Source organism: Gambusia affinis, linkage group LG14 (assembly GCF_019740435.1).
Source record: "Gambusia affinis linkage group LG14, SWU_Gaff_1.0, whole genome shotgun sequence".
In the NCBI taxonomy this organism is placed as follows: Eukaryota; Metazoa; Chordata; class Actinopteri; order Cyprinodontiformes; family Poeciliidae; genus Gambusia; species Gambusia affinis.
In genome coordinates, this window is record NC_057881.1 from 6,499,502 (window position 1) to 6,518,600 (window position 19,099).

General features: G+C 40.2%; 2 protein-coding genes across 2 annotated transcripts in view; both read left to right on the forward strand.

The window, feature by feature from the left end:
- The window catches only part of LOC122844075 (atrial natriuretic peptide receptor 1-like), a 45,023-nt gene extending 42,957 nt beyond the window's left edge, over positions 1 to 2,066 (forward strand). Inside the window, exons 17-20 of the mRNA XM_044139254.1 lie at positions 230 to 298; positions 794 to 968; positions 1,057 to 1,155; positions 1,757 to 2,066. Of these exons, the coding sequence (XP_043995189.1) occupies positions 230 to 298; positions 794 to 968; positions 1,057 to 1,155; positions 1,757 to 1,902 (489 nt within the window). The 3' untranslated portion in view covers positions 1,903 to 2,066. The remainder of the gene's footprint in view (positions 1 to 229; positions 299 to 793; positions 969 to 1,056; positions 1,156 to 1,756) is intronic.
- Positions 2,067 to 3,628: 1,562 nt separating this feature from the next.
- On the forward strand, positions 3,629 to 18,757 carry ints3 (integrator complex subunit 3). The gene is made up of 26 exons (XM_044138941.1): positions 3,629 to 3,971; positions 6,078 to 6,161; positions 6,315 to 6,398; positions 6,480 to 6,593; positions 7,269 to 7,353; positions 7,434 to 7,500; positions 8,160 to 8,301; positions 8,376 to 8,505; positions 8,967 to 9,064; positions 9,631 to 9,822; positions 9,901 to 9,988; positions 11,069 to 11,148; positions 11,239 to 11,330; positions 11,403 to 11,509; positions 11,601 to 11,720; positions 12,301 to 12,430; positions 12,522 to 12,576; positions 13,384 to 13,487; positions 13,568 to 13,732; positions 14,509 to 14,662; positions 14,777 to 14,845; positions 16,252 to 16,327; positions 16,411 to 16,524; positions 16,770 to 16,818; positions 16,896 to 17,063; positions 17,395 to 18,757. The coding sequence occupies exons 1-26, from the start codon at positions 3,888 to 3,890 to the stop codon at positions 17,501 to 17,503; spliced, it is 2,760 nt and encodes a 919-aa protein (XP_043994876.1). The 5' UTR covers positions 3,629 to 3,887; the 3' UTR covers positions 17,504 to 18,757.
- The last annotated feature ends 342 nt before the right edge of the window (positions 18,758 to 19,099 follow it).

Consider the following 19,099-nt stretch of genomic DNA (forward strand, 5'->3'; position numbering starts at 1 on the left):
TATGTTTTTTAAGGAACTTGGACATTTGATTCCATTACAATTTTCCTCTTCTGGTGTATTTTTTAAATATATTTATGATAATACAGAACATTTTTCATATTTTAACTTTTTTTCTTTAAAAGTCAACACAAAATGTCTGAAATGTGTCTTTTATTGAAGAAGAAAACTTTCTCTGGCTCCTCTGTTTTGCATTTGTATTAAAAATGATTTAATTTGTTTCTCCCTGCAGGTTGTGACCCTGCTAAATGATCTCTACACGTGTTTTGATGCCATCATAGACAACTTTGATGTTTACAAGGTGAAACTAATGTTTTGATTTAAAATCTTGAGTATGAGGCGTATCAGGACTATTTTAGATAGAAGAAAAAAAAGTAAATTTCCGCCAAAAAAAGTAGAAATTTTCTAGAAATGAACTTTTTCTCCAGCAAACTAAAAAATGTTCGACTTTTGAAACCCAAAACTTCCTAGTTTCTTTCTAGAAAATTTCTGTTATTTTTAATCGCATTATTTTTACTTTTCAAGCTCAGAAATTTCTGCATTTTTTGTAATTTTTTTTTTTTTTTTTTTAATAATCTCAAAATTTCTGATTTTTTTTTTTTTTCTAGCCAATTTTGGACTTTTCAGACTCGGAAGTTTCCAAAACAAATTCTAGTAATGTTTTTAAATTAATCTTAAAGTTTTGGAGTTTCTTGGATTAAATTTACTCCTTCGTTTTTCTACATTTGCCCTAATCTGCCCCATAGCAGCCTGTCGGGCTAAATGTTAAACGATTCATTTACTGCGGTCTCTTCAGGTGGAGACGATTGGGGACGCCTACATGGTGGTGTCGGGTCTGCCGGTCAGGAATGGTAAGCGACACGGTCGGGAAGTCGCCCGGATGTCTCTGGCTCTGCTGGACGCAGTCAAGAGCTTCAAAATTCGACACCGACCCGATCAGCAGCTGCGGCTTCGCATCGGCATCCACAGCGGTACGGCCGCACCGCCGCACTCAAACTAAACAACAACAAACTACAAAAACGCTCAAACGTCCTGACTTGTTGGTGTGTTTTCGTCTAGGCACTGTGTGTGCAGGTGTGGTCGGGTTAAAAATGCCCAGGTACTGTTTGTTTGGAGACACGGTCAACACGGCGTCACGCATGGAGTCGACAGGAGAGGGTGAGACCCGCAGGAAACCGCTCACGCATCAGCAGCAAAACTGCAACATTTACACCCACAGAACCCAGAAGTTAGAACTTTACAGAATCACCCTGCAAGGTTCAAGCACTATTCATTAAATATAACTAGGCTAATGCAAATTAAATGTGTTTACAAAGGTTGTTTTTTTCTGTTGGACAATTCAATTCACACAGAACAATAAAATCCACACTTCTACATGAGTTTAACTGGCTCATGTTTTATTTATTTTTATCTATATCTATTATAGAAGCTAATATTAGCCATATTTCTTCTCTAAAAAGCTAATCTAGGACACAATTTATGTAAAAAAAAATAGTAACACTAATTAGAGCTGAAACGATTAATCGGATTAATCGTAATTATTTGAAATAATTAACTAATTTAGCAATCGATTAGTTGTTAACTGGACTATACAGACTCAATTAAAGGACATTTTCTGAAAGAACAATACACTCAAAACTGTAATTCAGCCAAAACTGTGCAAAAACATATAAACATTTTGCATTTAAGACAAGACAGCGACAGTGACAAACAATAGATTCGATTCAGTTCAGTAATGTCAGACATGTTTCCCTCTCAGCCCTGAAGATTCACGTGTCGGAGGCGACTCGTCAGGTCCTGCAGGAGTTCGGCTCCTTCCAGCTTCAGCTCAGAGGGGAGATCGAAGTGAAGGGCAAAGGTCGCATGAGGACGTACTGGCTGCTGGGAGAAAATGAGAAGAACTGAGAGTCAAACAGCTGCACGGTGATTTCAGACTGGCTGATCCAAGCTGGTTTCTCCAGGGATAAACTGTAGAAAAGAGTAGACACAGACAAGACGAATGTTTCATTTGTAAGATAAAACATCAAAACTTGTGTAAATACATAATAAAATGGGTATTGTTACTTTTGTTTAAATGTCTCCTGGTAGTTTTCTGTGTGCAGTTTGCAAGTATTGTGTTTCATCTTTATATTTGTAATTATAGAGAATATTTTTAATTTCTCTGTTCAAAAGTCAACACAAAGTTTCAGAAATTTATTTATTTATTTAATCAAAAGTGTATTAAAAATGAGTTGAATTTGTTTCTCCCTGCAGGTTGTGGTGCTGCTAAATGATGTTTACAAGGTTAAGCTGATATTTCAGTTTATTAGGGATAATCTGGATTTAAAAAAAAGTAAATTTCTGCTACAAAATCTCAGAAATTTTCTATTAAAACCAGGAAAATTTCAGAGGTTGAAAAGTCACACAAGGCATAAGATGGTTTTTCTCCAGGTTCGCATGTGAGCAATTAAAAACACACAAACTATTTCTACTACTTTTTGATGATTTTCCACTTGCAGGTAAGAATAAAAGACATTTAAGACTAGAATATTACACCAGACAAGTAAAACAATATTTTTAATGCAGGAATGTAAACTAAATTAAAAGTATGTTTAATAATATTTTAAGCTGACAAACGAGCCTTATCAGAAATTAACACATATTCTAATTTATTAAATATTACTGTGGTTTATGAGGTATGTCTGTGTAGCCCTGTGATAGACTGGTGATCTACATGACGCCACTCTTTAAAGGTGTTTAAATGGACATGCTACCAAAAGAGAAATATAAAATTTAATTAGTTTAATAAACAGTTATGTGTTTGGTACAGTGCACAAGTACAGTAACTTACAAGAGTTATGAAAGTGTCGTCAGTATAAGAATATCGAGTTTCAGGAACTTACAGTGTAGCATACTGTAGTTTTGGGTGATTTGAAATATATTTTACTAAATACTCCAGACCCATTTATTGGCACCACTAGTAAAGATGTATGAAACGTCTCTTGTATTTTATTACATGTGCATAATCTCTCAGAGAAAATGTTGGAAAATTATTTAGTCATGGTAGAAAGTCCTGTCTCAGGAATTACCTTTTGTAAGTATTTCTTGCCATTAATTTTTATTCTTTAAAATACTAAACTTTGAACTTAATTTTTCTTTTCCTCCTGTTGGCATTATTGTAAAATATTAAATCAGATGTTTTTGTTTTTTTTCTTATCAGTTCGTCAAAACCTAAGTTTCTTTTTTCCCCAAGTACATTTTTACTCTTACTTGAGTAATTTCTTGGTCGACTACGTTTTAGTTTTACTTCAGTGAAAATTGGTTCAATTGTACTGCTACTCTTATTTGAACACATTTTTTGGAGGGTAGTTTTTTTTTATTTTCCAGTGTGAGATTATACTATTACAATAAAATATGCAATCATTTTAAGCCTTTCCATGCATGCTCACCAGGGAAATCATGTGTGCTCACAATTTTTGCATTTATACGTTAGTTGTAAATAAGAGAAAGTTGTTTCCATGCAGGTGGATGCCTGTATAATTATTCAGGGATTGGCCCTTGATTCTTTCGCTTGCTATTGGTTGTTACTGACGTCGCTCAGACCAACGTGCAACTTGATTGGTTATTGGGCTCCGTTGTTCACGCACAGTCCCCAGTTCAGTCTGTGCGGATGTCCGTTATGTTACTGTGGTCGGACTGTGTTACGGAGTCAGACTGGTATCCAAGCTGCCTCCAAATAAGTTTTAAAAACACATATCAACTGACCGAAGTGATTCACAGCGAGGCTCTGACCCGGGCCACAGCCCCCGTGACTCTCCATTACATCGATACAGACACCCACAACATCACTGAAACGGTAGTCCCAACCCAGCACAGCTCCGCGGGGCCCCGGCGAGGCGCGGCGGGAGCAGATGGAGCCTGCACCGGCAAAGGCGAAGCCACAGGGCCGGCTCCTGGTGTCCACCCAGCTGGATGCTAAAGACGAGTTAGAGGAGGTAGGGAGACCTGGACTGGTTAGCTTGGATACCTAATTTATTTTTTTTGGATGAACCGAGGCAGAACGTGGATATAATAGACCCAATTAAATTAAATTTGTGCAAAAAAAGCCAAAGGTACAAAGACATGGAACCATTTTATCAAGTGCTGCTGCTAACAGGCTAGTTAGCATAGCCAGCAGACGATTAGCAGCGGTAGTTAAGAGGAATAGACCTGTGAGGTGTATGAACACCTTGTTGAAGACATGGAGCTGAATGAGATAAAGTTGCAGTATTTGTTTTCAGTGTTTGGTCTCCTAGAAACGCTGCTGTTTTTATTTGCAATATCCAAGTTCATGAAATATAGCCTAGCATGCTAATGCTACGTAAACATATGGATGACCTATGTGACAGTTGCGCATGCGCCCTGTTTCACATGTCAGAACTGTTGAGACCCTGTTTATTTTTATAAAATTATAACTACTTGTGGAATCATCCACGGTTGGTTCACAAAAGCAACCAAAGAAAAGTGCGTTTACTTTCACTTTTCGTCTTTAACCTGAAGACGAGAAGTTGAAGATGCACTGATTGCACTATTTGTAAGGCCACCATGTTTACCTTGACTAAAAATGCAAAAATATTATGGTATTAACACAATCATTTGACTTACCTGGTGTTATTTAAACCACAAAAACAACAAACATTCATGCTGCTGCTAAGTAAATGTTGAATTATTATTGTTACATCTTCAATATTCATTTATTGTTTTGATTGTGATGCCTATATTTATGCATTGCGGCTAGTTTTAAAATGCTTAGTGTGTAGAACATTGCATTATTTATATAGCAAAGGACAGCTTGGAGTGCAATACTTGTTGGTCAATATGTTCCAAGCGTTATGAACTTGTGTTATGAACTTGCGGCCAATTGCATTGGCCAAATATTACATGCCAATGCAACATTTAGCCATGCTAAAGTTTACAAAGGATAAAGAGAAAAAAGAAGAAAGTAGGCATATATTTCAACTGCCACCCAAAAATTAACTTTTCTTTTTTGCTGTTGCAGTTTTAAGAATTTCTGAGATTATTGCAGATATAAAAATCATTTGTTCTTTTTCATTTCTTTTAGGTACATGGTCAGGACTTATTGCTGAAGTTTCAATCCACTAATATTGAACTTTTAGCTGGATTTTTGAAATCACCTTTATATCCTGTTGGTTAATGTCTTTAAATACCAAAAGGTTAACTAATTTACACTTGAGCAGATTCATCCTACCCTTAGGAAAGGTTCAAATTCCATATAAAAAGAAACGGTATTATTATTAGAGTTTAATGATAGTGTTTACATTGGAACAAGTTGAATTAGTTCTTTTTGTTTCAAGATGAAGTATTTTCTGTTACGGGTTTAAATGGTGATATTAGGACTATTTTTATTGAACCTATTTAAAGACCAATCAAAGATTGTTTATTAAATGTTTCATGTGAATACTTAAATAGGTTAAATTAAACAACAAGTATGGCTACTTCCACATTTTGCTGAGCTGGAGGGGGCAGCAGCAGATGTGTTGCTATTTTGAAATGTTGTATCTTGATACTAAGGGCTGCACAGTGGCGCAGTTGGTAGAGCTGTTGCCTTGCAGCAAGAAGGTCCTGGGTTCGATTCCCGGCCGGGATCTTTCTGCATGGAGTTTGCATGTTCTCCCTGTGCATGCGTGGGTTCTCTCTGGGTTCTCCGGCTTCCTCCCACAGTCCAAAAACATGACTCTCTCTTTCTCTAAATTCTCCGTAGGTGTGAGTGTGTGTGCGCATGGTTGTTTGTCTCCCGCCTCTCGCCCGGAACGCAGCTGGAGATAGGCACCAGCAACCCTCCCAACCCCATTTAGGGAAGAAGGGTGTAAGAAAATGGATGGATGGATGGATGGATGTATCTTGATACTGGAGGTGTCATTTATTACCAGTTTATTTAGATTGTTTGTTTTTCTCTGGTGCTGCTCAGAACAGAATGGTACGATACTTTATTACAATCTGAGACAGGAAACTTAGTTTTAATCATTCTTGCAGAGGTTTAATAAAGGAGTAATGTCAGTGTTGGTGCATTTGATGCTTCATGTGTATTTTATGTGTTCCAGAGATTGGAACGGTGTGTTGTGATCGTCCAGGCACTGACCAATGGGCTGTCAGAACGGGAAGCCAACGATGCACTCACTGCCAACGTAAGAAATGCTCATTATTACAACAAAGTTAATGAAGTACGATAGAGCATCTGTAAAAGATTTCTTATTGTGGGTTGTCAAATTAAAGGCTGGATTTTTAAAAATGCTTTTGTGTGAAATCATGGAACAAACTTCTGTGAATCCTTTGTGCAGGTGTGTAAAGGCCAGCAGCAGCATGAGGAGGTTTGTCTGGGTCTGTTCACCCTGGTCCTCACAGAGCCGAGCCAGGCCCAGAGGGTGAGTCGCCTCTCCATGTCTGCTCTCCTTCAGCATCAGTGCAACTGAATCATAACCTTCTGATCTGGTGTGTTGGAACAGTGCTACAGAGATCTGACGCTGGTCAACAGAGACGGGATGAACATAGTGCTGGTAAAAATCAACCAGATCCTGATGGAGAAGTTCCTCAAACTGCAGGACAATCCCAGAACGCAGGTAGAACTCATCGTCGATGTGAGGGAAATAAGACAAATCCACCAATCAGTCAAGTTTATTTTCATAGCAAGAAGGCATTTCAAAGTGCTTCACATCATAAAAACCTGTAAACATTACATTTTGCCTTCAGTACACATTAAATTGTTTATTAATGTTTAATTTATTATGGTTCAAAGTAACTCTAAACAGGAGGGTTTTTAATCAAGATTTAAAGGATCTCAGTGTTTCAGCTATTTTACAGTTTTCTGGAAATTTGTTCCAGATTTGTGGTGCATAGAAAGCTGAATGTTGCTTCTCCATATTTGGTTCTGGTTTTGGTTCTTTGGACCAGAACCAGAAGACCTGAGTGGTCTGGGAGGTTACTATGACAACAGCTGATCTTTAATATATTGTGTTGCTGAGCCATTCAGTGATTTATAAACTAAAAGTATTTTAAAGTCTTCTCTGAGCTACAGGGAGCCAGTGTAGGGACTGTAGAACTGGGCGATGTGCTCTAACTTCCTGGTTTTAGTCAGAACACCAGCAGCAGCGTTCTGGATCAGCTGCAGCTGGAGGATTATTTTAGGCAGACCTGTAAAGATGCTGTTGGAGTAATCACTGCAACTAAAGATAAACACATGGATGAGTTTCTCTAGATCTGAGTGCTCAGGGTGTTAATGGTTGGTTTTTGTGCAGCTGGTGTGGCTGGTCAGGGAACTGGTGAAGAGTGGAGTAATTGGAGCCGACGGCGTCATCATGACTCTTCTGAAGCAGATTGCAGGTTAGATTCACGCAGACTTCATCTTTTATTTCAGAAACTAAGCGCTCTGTTTGTCCTGATGTTGCTGTTTACTTCTGCAGGCGGAGACATTTCTGCTAAGAACCTGTGGTTGGCTGAGAGCGTCCTGGACATCCTGCTCGAGCAAAAGTAAGCCTCACTCACATCCGTTCTATAAAGGGGACCTGTTATGAAAAACTCACATTTCACGTGTTTTTGTACTTCTGTTTGGGGTCAACTTCTTCTAAAAACAACCTTGACGCTTAAAGAAAACACCCAGCTGTTCTTTGGCAATGCAAAACGAGCCATTTCAAAAATCTTCCAACTGTTGAGTAACATTTTAAAGGTTCTGCACTGTTACCTAGCAACCCAAGCGGAGCTCTAGCCCATTTTGTCAGCTGTATGCGCTGTACAACGGCTGCTGGAAAAGACAAGTGTTTTATTGTTGACTTGCCATCCAGAAATGACTGGCTGCATTCTTGTTGGTGGTACACAAGGCTCCACTTCTGCTCTTCAAAGATGTACGGTTGTACAATTTCGCATGTGTTTGCAGACATTTTTACAGTGTGCGAGTGTAAAGGTTGAGTCGCAGCATTTTATTTGGATTTAAAGTAACAGAGACCCAAAAACAACCTATAGGAGCTCAAACTAAAATCTTATCTAAGAATAATTTGGTGCATAAAATGTGATGAAGTTGTTTTGTAAAGCCTGTAGATCGGTCCTAACCTGTTCAAGGAATCATAATAGAGCATGTTTAAAGTTTGGTGAATTTTCACAATGAAGTCTCTAAATGTTTTTGTTCTCTGAAGGGAGTGGGTGTTGAAGAGCGGGATGTTAATAGCGATGTCGGTGTACACCTACCTCCGTCTGATTGTGGATCACGGCACGCCGAACCTGCTGCCTCTGCGCCAGAAAGAAGTGGACTTCTGCATCAGCATGCTGCGGGAAAAGGTGGGAAAGGAAGATCTCCTGTTTCAGTTCTCGTTCTCACGTCGATAACTCTCTCTCTCTTTCTGTGTTTGTAGTTCATGGAGTGCCTCATCATTGGCAGAGATCTGGTTCGTCTGCTGCAGAATGTCGCTCGGATCCCGGAAATGGAGCTGCTGTGGCGGGACTTGCTGCACAACCCTCAGGTTCTCAGTCCTCAGTTTACAGGTGAGCTCAGCTTCACTACCTGGAATACGGCCACAAGGCCTGAAAGGTGGATTTTTCATCAAATAGTCACTTTTTTATATATATATTTAATTTTTGGAGAGATCTGGATTTTTTCTCACCAATGTTTTGGTTTCCATAGTTCAGAGTGATGTCAGCACACAGAGGGCGGCCATCTTGTTTTAGAGCTTATTTTACAGCTTCTGTTTATTTGGACTTTGAATTGAATTCAGATCAACTTTACAACAAAATGTAAGAGTCTAGCTAAAATATATATATATTTTGTGAAAATAAAGTCATAGAAATACAGTAATAACTCATAAGACAAAAGAAAAAGATCAGAGATTTTATTTTCAAGCTGTATCGCCCAGTTCTAAATGTCAGTGTAGTGTTACACTGTCGTTTTGTTTTATTATCATTGGTGAATGACATGTCCGTCGTGGCCTGTGATGTCGTTCCTGCAGGGATCCTCCAGCTCCTGACGGCTCGAACGTCTCGGAAATTCCTCGCCTGTCGACTGACTCCAGACATGGAGACCAAGCTGCTGTTCATGACCTCCAGGGTAAAAACATAATCCTCTCATCTCATACAAATGGAAATTATTGAGTTTGTCTTAATTTATGATGCGATTAATTGGTTTATTGATTATTGCAACAGGCCTAACAATTGTATTTAATTTCCACAACAAAATTACACCAAACTTACTTTTAAATCTGTTTTTCTGTTGTCATTGTCCTAGTTACCATGACAACAGAAGTAAACCAGAAAGCTTGGAATAGATTATGACTTTGCTGCGTTTTTATGAGTAGATTTTGATTTGAAAGTTGTAGTTTTGCCTTAATTTATTCTGAACTTTAAACTATTCATTCAAATTTAAAAATACTTTATTGGACCTCGAGGTAAATTTACATCTCCTTCCTTGTACATCATGCTTTCCAGATTTGAATTTTCAAAGTAATTATAAAACTATGTACCATTTCCTTCAACTTCCCAGTTTTGCTGTATTTTGTGTTGGTTTGTCTCATGAGTCTGAGATTTTCACTCAGAATATGGAGTAGCTGAAGGGATGTGATGATTTCTGTAAGGCTCTGGTCATGTGGTTGAATTTGTCTCCTCACCTGCGGCCAGGTGCGTTTTGGGCAGCAGAAGCGGTACCAGGACTGGTTCCAGAGGCAGTACCTGTCCACGGCGGAGAGCCAGTCGCTGCGCTGCGACCTGATCCGCTACATCTGCGGCGTCGTCCATCCCTCCAACGAGGTGCTGAGCTCTGACATCCTGCCGCGCTGGGCTATCATTGGCTGGCTGCTCACCACCTGCACGGTAAGAGGTCGCAACCCCAGGCTCCCAGGGGGGAAGTGGTGTTTTTTAAACAAGCTAACTTGTGATCTTTTCTTGCAGTCGAACGTGGCAGCCTCCAACGCCAAGCTGGCCTTGTTTTACGACTGGTTGTTCTTCAACCCAGAGAAAGACAGCATCATGAATATAGGTAACAATGAAACACCTAGCAGTTACTATGGACAGCAGTATAACCATAAATATGCAAATAGTTCTGGATCTTCACACATCAATAATTAAAGCAGGTTTCAACAATCGTTTTATGTTTTGACCCATTAATTTATGCCAAACTTAAAATCTGGCTTATAAATGTCTTAAAGAGACGGCGCAACTCGTGTTCTGTTTTATATTTCTCCAGTCAGAGATCCCCTGATCAATACCAGCTTTCAGTTTCTTTGTAGACATACAAAATCTTATTATGCAAAATTCATATTTGCATGTTTCCAAATGTCTATTTGGGTTCAGCTGAAGAGTTATAAAAGAAAAAACTCCTGGCTGTTTTTTTGGCAATAATATAATATCTTTTGGTCTCTGAAAAACCTCCTGATTGTTGAGTCAAGTTCAATGGGTGCTGGGCTGTTACCTAGCAACTCCAGAAGAGTTCTGTCCGTTACCTAGCAACCCAGGCAGAGCTCCAGAAAGTTTGGTCAGTTACTTTTACTGCTATATACATAGGCCTGTCGCAATAAATCAATTAATCGCATGAAAAATTTAAATAAGCTCAATAATGTACATTTGATGATTTATTGTTGTTTTTTTTTCCTCTCTTTCTGCCACTTATTGGTAAAACTGGATGATAAAAGTGTTCAGTTTGGTGCTTTGATCTTTCAGCGGGTTTTTTTTTTAAGGACAGATTTGTTTACAGAGACTTCATAATTAATTTTATTTATTGTTTCGTTGTGGGCATTTAAAATATCTTCCAGTTTCAGTGTTAAATGTTCATTTGAATTTAAAGTTTTTTTGAGCTCTGTGAATGTGTCATACCATTAGCATTATATTACTTGAAAATTGCAATATTGTAGTTTATTGCAGTAACTTCTGGGACAATTTATCATCCAGCAAAATTTGTTATCATGATGTGCTGTACAATGGCTGCTGGAAAAGACAAGTGTTTTGTTGTTGACTTGCCATCCAGAAACCACTTGCTGCATTCTTGTTGGCTGTGCAGAAGGTTCCACTTCTGCTTTTCAAAGATGTTCGGTTCTCTAATTTTGCATCTATTTGGTTCCAGAACCGGCCATCCTGGTGATGCATCACTCCATGAAGCCTCATCCTGCCATCACAGCCACGCTGCTGGACTTCATGTGCCGGGTAACACACAACCTGGATACTAAGCTACACAAATACACACACAAAATCGTTTCCGATGAGTAACACATCTCCTCCTCACTGACCCCTCAGATCATCCCTCACTTCTTCCCTCCGTTGGAGACTCAGGTCCGGCAGGGCGTCTTCAATTCACTCACCTTCATCATGGAGAAGAGGGTGCTGGCGTAAGAGCTGCGTCTCACTCTTAAACTATCAATATGTTGTCCTCCCACTAACTGATCTGATTTGTCTCTCAGTCACCTTGCTCCTTTGTTCGATAACCCAAAACTGGACCGAGAGCTTCGCTCGATGCTCAGGGAGCGGTTCCCCGAGTTCTGCAGCCCGCCGTCTCCTCCCACCGAAGGTAGCGCATGCATACACTGAAAGCCACTTCACGGTAAAACTCAGGAAACCAAAGGAAACACCTTCAGCTGAAATGTTTCTGCGCCCTGCAGTGAAGATGGAGGAGGCGGTTTCCATGGAGATGGACAACCATGTCCTGGACAAGGAAGAGGGCTGCTACGACCACACGGAGGCAGCTTTCAGCGATGACGAGGAGGAAGTCAATAACAAAGGTAGGAAAACTGAGAAGATTCACTACAACCCAAGGATGCGCAAAGTAGGGAGCGGGGGCCATTTGTGCCCCCTGGACGGATTTTCTATGCCCCTCCCCCAAGGGGGGCAGATTCATCAATTACGTTTGAAGATTTTGAACCGTGTGACAAAACATTTGTTAGAATCGGCTCAGACTGGTTTGCTTTAAACAACCAGTTTAAGTTCAGCATCGAGTCTGGAACCATTTCCTTTAAACCAGTTAAAACCCAGATTAATCCAGGAGTTTTATTTTTATTTTTTTTGTTTTATTTTCAAAAATGTACTTTATTTTGAACAAATAAAGTGACATTGTAAGCTCTCCAACACAAACACAGAGCAATAGTTTTATATAACTAATGTACAATAACCATAAACATTGGCAATATTGGTATTAAAGTTTTACAATCTACAATGTAAAATAACAAAAGTGAAATGAATGCATACCTGAGTAAAATAAAATAATTTGTACCTCTTTAGTACTCCATAATGGGATGTTTTAGGGCTGGAGATGTTCCTGGTGGGACGTGACATCACTCTAACCGTTGACCAATCACTGTGCAGGAAAGAAGAGGGAGTTCCGGTTCCATCCAATCAAAGAAGCAGTGGTAGAGGAGCCAGCTGACATCACGCCCTGGCTCGACCAATTAGACGACACCATGAAAGAGAAGGTGCAGCAGATTCAGAAGACCAGGTGAGAGCTTAACACCTCCCCCTTCAGGATCGGTCTGGATGTACGACTGTCTCCCTAGCGATCAGGTTTCTGACGTTTGTCCTCCTCTCAGTGACACGGAGACTCAGTGCGAGGTCATGCAGGAGGTCGTGGATCTAATCATGGAGGTCAGTTCATTTTAACATGAAGCAGAAAAAAATAGAAATGAATTAATTTGATCAAACAAATCTGTTTTCTCTTGAATCTTTAGTCGGATATTCACAGTAAAAGAGAGACTGTTATGGGCGCCGTAGCTTCCTGTCTGTTTAGGTCATGTGACAGTTAGCACAAGCTTAGCTTTGCTTCTGCTTTTTAATCATTAAAATACTTAGAAACAACTAACATGTACATTTCAATGAGTTATAAAAAGATATTTAAATTCTTATAGGCCATAATGTAATTAAAGCTACAGTATGTAACTTTTCTAAAAAAATAATTTTTTTACATATTTGTTGAAATTTTTACCATGTCATGACAACATAAAACAGATAATCTGTGAAAAAATAGAGGTCCTTCCTTCTTCCAGTGCCAACTAGAAACAACCAATCAGAGACAGGAGGCGGGTCTTAGTGCTGCTCATCACCTCTTTTTCCCCCCTAGCTCTCTGCTAATGCTGCAGCTAGCATAGCTTGTTGTGAATTCTAAAGCTAGTTAGCATGCCCATGGATAAATGTTTTTGTGTAACGATAAGTTGTTTCTGCCATTATCACATGTAGCATTGCGTTCACTAGGATGATTGACAGCGCTAAGACCCTCCTCCTGGCTGTGATTGGTGGTTTCTGTTGGAGGTGGCGGAGGAGGATCTGTCCCATGTTAAAACTGTCACAACATGGTGACAGTTTTAACAAATATGTAAAAAACATAACTTTATAAAAGTTGCGTACTTTGATCCGGTGGATCGTTCTGCTCCAGAATGAGTTCTTCTTGTTTTCCAGGACGACTTTGACACGGAGCAGATGTCGGCGCTGGCTTCCTGTCTGGCTGAGCTCTTCAAAGATCACTTCAGAGGGGAGGTTCTCCCCGAGGAGATCACCGAGGAGTGAGTCCGTCCTCCCTGACCAGAACCGACGTTCCTCCGCTTGGCGCCGGTCCGTTTGACGTCTCCGCCGCTCTCTGCAGGTCTCTGGAGGAGTCCGTGTCCAAACCCGTCTGCCTGATCTTCAGGAACCTGGTCACCATGCAGGAAGACAACAGCGGCTTCTCGGTGCTGCTGGACATGTTGGCTGAGCTTTACCAGAAGCAGCCGAAGATCGGATACCACCTGCTGTACTACCTGAAGGCCAGGTGAGAAAACGTCCTTCAGGTGTCAATCATGTTTTTATTATTATTAATAATAATAATATTACTGACCCTCTGCATGTATTCAGAACGCAACACCATCTCCCATGATGGCATCAAAACAACCGATGCGCTTCTGTGAAGCCTGTCAAAAAACTACACCAGTGTACGAGTATGGAGCTAAATTAGTCTCATAAAGTCTCACATAGCGTACAATGAAATTTGCAATTTGCTTTACGGTTGTTTTTCGTCTTTCTTTTCCTTTTACTGTGGCGTTCAAAAAGTTCAATAAACAACAAACAGAACTGATTCCCTTGTTTGTTCATAGAATGTGGTAATATTCATAACTATTGTTTAATAGAATGAAATATTTCATAAAGTGTAGGAGATGATGTTTGTTAAATTTTAATAAACCACGTCTCCTAAAGCAGCCATGTCACATTAAATTGGTGACCAATATAAAGCAGAAATCTTCTTACTTCTGTCTCTGTGACAGAAACGAAACTGTTTATTGATTTATATCCAGACAGATTATGTCACATATCAAAACATCAGCAAATTTCTCAGCTTTACTTTAAGACATTTTATAGAATCAGATAAGAAATATTGTTGCTATGAACATTTTTGTGACAGATTCCAACTCATCCCACGTTGTGGACATGAATCAGTGCTGTGTAATAACGGCACCTGCAGGAGCGTTGCTAGCGTTAGCGGCTAATAGGCGATGTCCCACACGTTAACGCATTCGATTCATGTGATCATCTGTGTGTTGGTGTTGACAGCAAAGCGGCGAACGGGAAGATGATGCTGTACGAGTCGTTTGCCCAGGCGACGGCGCTCGGCGACCTGCACACGTGTCTCATGATGGACATGAAGGCGTGTCAGGAGGACGACGTCCGGCTGCTCTGCTACCTCACGCCGTCCATCTACTCCGAGGTAAACACAGGCTGACCTCTGGCCCTGTCCCTCAAAGCGGTTTTAGAGAGGCTGTGTTGAGCCCTCCTCCCCCACATGTTGCTGAACACATTCCGATTGAAAGTGTGTGTTTAGTTTCCAGATGAGACGCTGCGGAGCGGCGAGCTGCTCAACATGATCGTAGCCGTTATCGACTCCATGCAGGTAACTCCAGCGGCGTCCGAATGTTCTTAAAGGGCCGGAACGTATGACCATAAAAACTGTTAAAATATTAACAGAATGTGTCTACATTCGATAAACACTTCTTAAAATTCAATAACATTGAGCATCTTTCCACGTTGATCCACCAGGACTTTATGACAGTTTTCAAAGTTTTCTTATTTTTTTCTTGCTATCGAAATTACAGATTTTATGGAACTAATTTAGAAATATTCATGGATAACTGTAACTCTAACTTTTAGTTCCTCGACATAATCATTGACTATAACTTGGAAGTCAGTAGGAAATGAGTAAGAAATACTGCCACCTGCAGGTTGGAGTTAGCATCACTTAATCCTGACGTTCATGAGGAACATTTTCATTGAACTTATAATAAATTTTGCTGGATGACAAATTGTCAGAGAGGTTACTGCGATAAACAGTGATATTGTTTTGAGACTATTTTAAAGTAAAATAGTGCAAGAAAACATTCTCAAAGACCAGTAAACTTTAAACACTGGAACTAAAAAACATTTAAAATACAGTGATCCCTCGCCACTTCGCGGTTCACTTATCGCGGATTCGCTATTTCGCGGATTTTCATAATGCTTTTTTTTTTTTTTTTGGTGCATTGTGCTCTGCATTCTGATTCGCTAAAAACTCACTCCCGCTTCTTGTATCAAAACATGCTACGAATTGTGCTATCATTTTGTCGTCTCGTGCAGTTATGTGTACGTACATAAAACAGCTTGGCAAATTTACAATAAGTTGGCCAAATTATCTTGTAATTTCGAAGAAGAGAACACTGCAGAGCGCAGTCAGGATGCAGCGGTCTGAAGAGCAGTGAAACGGCCTACACGTGAGTCACTGTATTTGTATACATGTAATAGTTGCTAATTGTAAAAAAAAAAAACTTTTCTATTTCGCGGATTTCACTTATCGCGGGTCATTTTCGGAACGTAACCCCCGCGATAAACGAGGGATTACTGTATCCCAAAAAATAAACAAAACAGAAACATCAAATAAAATTCATTAAAGTCTCTGTAAACAAAATTGTCCTTCAATAAAAGGGCTTGTTGAGACTGAAAAAGTTTTTTATCCAGTTTTTGGTAGAAAAAGAGAAAAAACAGCAGAAAATTAATTTTATGATTAATTGTGAATAAAAGGCCGACTTAAAACTGCATTAGTGTGACAAAATGTTCGCCTGGTTTTTGTAGAAATTTCCACATTGGGAAAGAAGTGAAGGGATCAGTTTTAAACTGATTAAAACTGCTTTGATTTGATTGATAGAATAATATTTAAGCACATAATTGTTTTCCTGAAGTCTTTATTTATGTGTCATCTAAGGGCCACATGTTGATGTGTTAATCAAAATTTATGTGTGACGCTCACCTGGACGTGTCTGTGTTCAGCTACAGGAGCTGATGTGTCACGTGATGATGGGGAACCTGGTCATGTTCCGGAAAGACTCGGTTCTGAACATCCTCAGTAAGGAACCGAGATCCAGAGTGCGGTTCTGCTTCCTGTGGGTGTGTGGACTCTAATGTGTTCTGTTGGTTTCTCGTTCTCAGTTCAGTCTCTGGAATGGGAAACGTTTGAACAGTACAGCACCTGGCAGCTCTTCCTGGCCCACAGCATCCCACTGGAAACCATCATCCCCATCCTACAGCACCTCAAATACAAAGGTGGCAACTTTCCCTTGGCAATAGAATGTCCAAGAACTAAAATAATACTAATAATGGATTATTAATGCCATTCATGAATGATTGGTTGGTTGGATCGATAAATGGATAAATGGATGGATGGTTGGTTGGATGGATGCATGGATTAATTGATATATTGATTGGTTGGTTGACGTATTGATTGACATATTGCTAACAGTTATTGGTTCATGTTGTGTATTTAAAACTTTCTGTGTTTTTGTTCCCAGAGCATCCGGAGGCCTTGTCCTGTCTGCTGCTGCAGCTCCGCAGAGAAAAGTACGACCAGATGAAACGTGTTTTCACGTTGTGACCCGTCGCCTGGGCTAACGTCTCCGTCTTTTTCCTGCCCTCAGGCCAAGTGAGGAAATGGTGAAGATGGTTCTGAGTCGGCCCTGCCACCCGGAGGACCAGTTCACCACCAGCATCCTGCGCCACTGGGCGTCCAAATACGACGACACGCTGGGGGAACACATCAAGGCTCAGCTGATCAAGAACAACAACCAGCCACGCAAGAGGCAGAGGTGGGGACAACTACAAATATCCCTTAAACCAAGGAGGCTCAAGCTGGGGCGCAGGGGCCATTTCCTGCCCCTGAACTAATTTTTTTGTGGTCCCTCACCACAATCCAAGAATGAATTCAATACATTTGGACAGTGACCATCATTTATAAGCTTTCTGGCTTACTTCTGTTGTCATGTTAACTAAGGCCACATCTCCTCATTGACTCATACCCTAAAGTTCACCTTGATACTCTTGATCATTCCTAGAGTATCATGTCCAAAAACTGAAAAATTAAGTTTAGCATTTTTTTTCTGCTTAGTAGTGAATCAGTTTCCTCCTGTGTGTCTTCAGTCTTCGTAGTTCGAGCAGCAAACTGGCTCAGCTAACCCTGGAACAGATCCTGGAGCACCTGGACAATCTGAGGCTGAGTCTAAGCAACATGAAGAACAACTATTGGTAACATAGTTAAAGAGACAGAGGCCCAGTTTCATGACGTTAAATTACAAAGTGAAGTATCTTTTAAGTCGTATTTGACATTATAGGATTTTTGTAACAACTGAAGTTAACGGATACTTAACTTCAGTTGACTCACAAATCACATTATGAGTCTGGAAAACATGCAATACTACCCCTTACTTAGACATCCTGAACTTGTCCCAGCTTTATTGTGTTTTATATAAAAACGAATTACGTTTGTTTAAATCTCCGTGTTTGTAAGCTAAGCTAAGGCTAAGCTCCAGGGGAAGCACATCGTGACCTTGTTTCTGTTTGTCTGTTTGCTGCAGGAGGAGGAAGACTCAAAGCCCAAAGCGCCAAAGAGGAAGCGGAAAGGCTCGTCAGCGGTTGGCTCCGACAGCGACTGATGAACCCTCTGACCAATCAGATGCCAACAAACACCGCCATCCGACCAGCCGCTCAGCGCTCCCCTCACCATTCCCCACGGAGGGAGAAGGAGGCCCCAGGTTTGGGACTTCAAATCCAGGTCGTGGGTCGACTTCCTCCTGATGAGATTGATGCTGTTGCCAGGGAGACGAGGAGCGGGCTGCTGGGTTTTGAGCGCGCTGGGAGGAGAAACCACAAACTCTTGATCCAAACGGACCGATTTTTAAACATGATGAGATGGACCCCTGTAGTTTTTCCCTGGAGGGGCGTGGACTCATGATTTTCTGCTGTTTTTAGCAGCTACTTCCTGTTTGTCTCGCTGCAGTAAAAGCATCTGTTGTTCCTTCATGTCAGGTGAATTCTTCATAAACACAAATGATGGATTCAGGGTCTCATTCGTCTGTTACTTGGGAGATTTGATTTGAAAGCAAAGCGGGGGTTGCTCAAAAGCACAACGGCAGCAATAGTCATCATCACGGCAACCTTTCACTGTATTTACTGTTGTGTACAAAAACAATATCAAATGTGGTTTTGATTTTTTTTCTGTCCAGAGCTTCTGATCTTTTCTGACTTTTGGCAGAAACAAGATAAGATGGATGCAAATCAGCAGAAGTATTTTTTTATCGACAGTGAATCTTTTACAGAGCCGCGTTTTTAAGGATCTTTCAAACTAAATCTTTAAGCTTTCCAAAGCCGAGTCAGAAAACAGCAGAAGCCCTCTGCCTCAGTTTTATTTACAGCCATTTGTCTTTACAAAGCCTTTACAAAAACTGGTTCAGACTCAGAGCTGATTTTACAGGATGTGAAAAATAATAAATTAGCAAATGATGAACGGCTGATGTTTGTAGAGAACAAAACCATTTATCTGTTCATGCACACCTCGGGAGCCAAATGGTGCCTCCTAGACCCAAACCCGTATTAAATGGATTCATTTTCATCTCTGAATCAAAATTAGCTTCTTTCCAGAAAGATACATTGTTGTGGGAAAGTATTTTCTCAAAAAATCTTTTCTAATCCCTTAAAGAATATGTCTATAAACATTACAAAAACATTTATTAAAATTTTTTACACAAAATAATTTCTGGATAATTCAGGTTTTAGTCTATTTTTTTAGCTCCTTTCAGAGTGAGCTGATTTAGGGTCTCCTGTCACTTTAAATCCAAAGAAGCTGCTG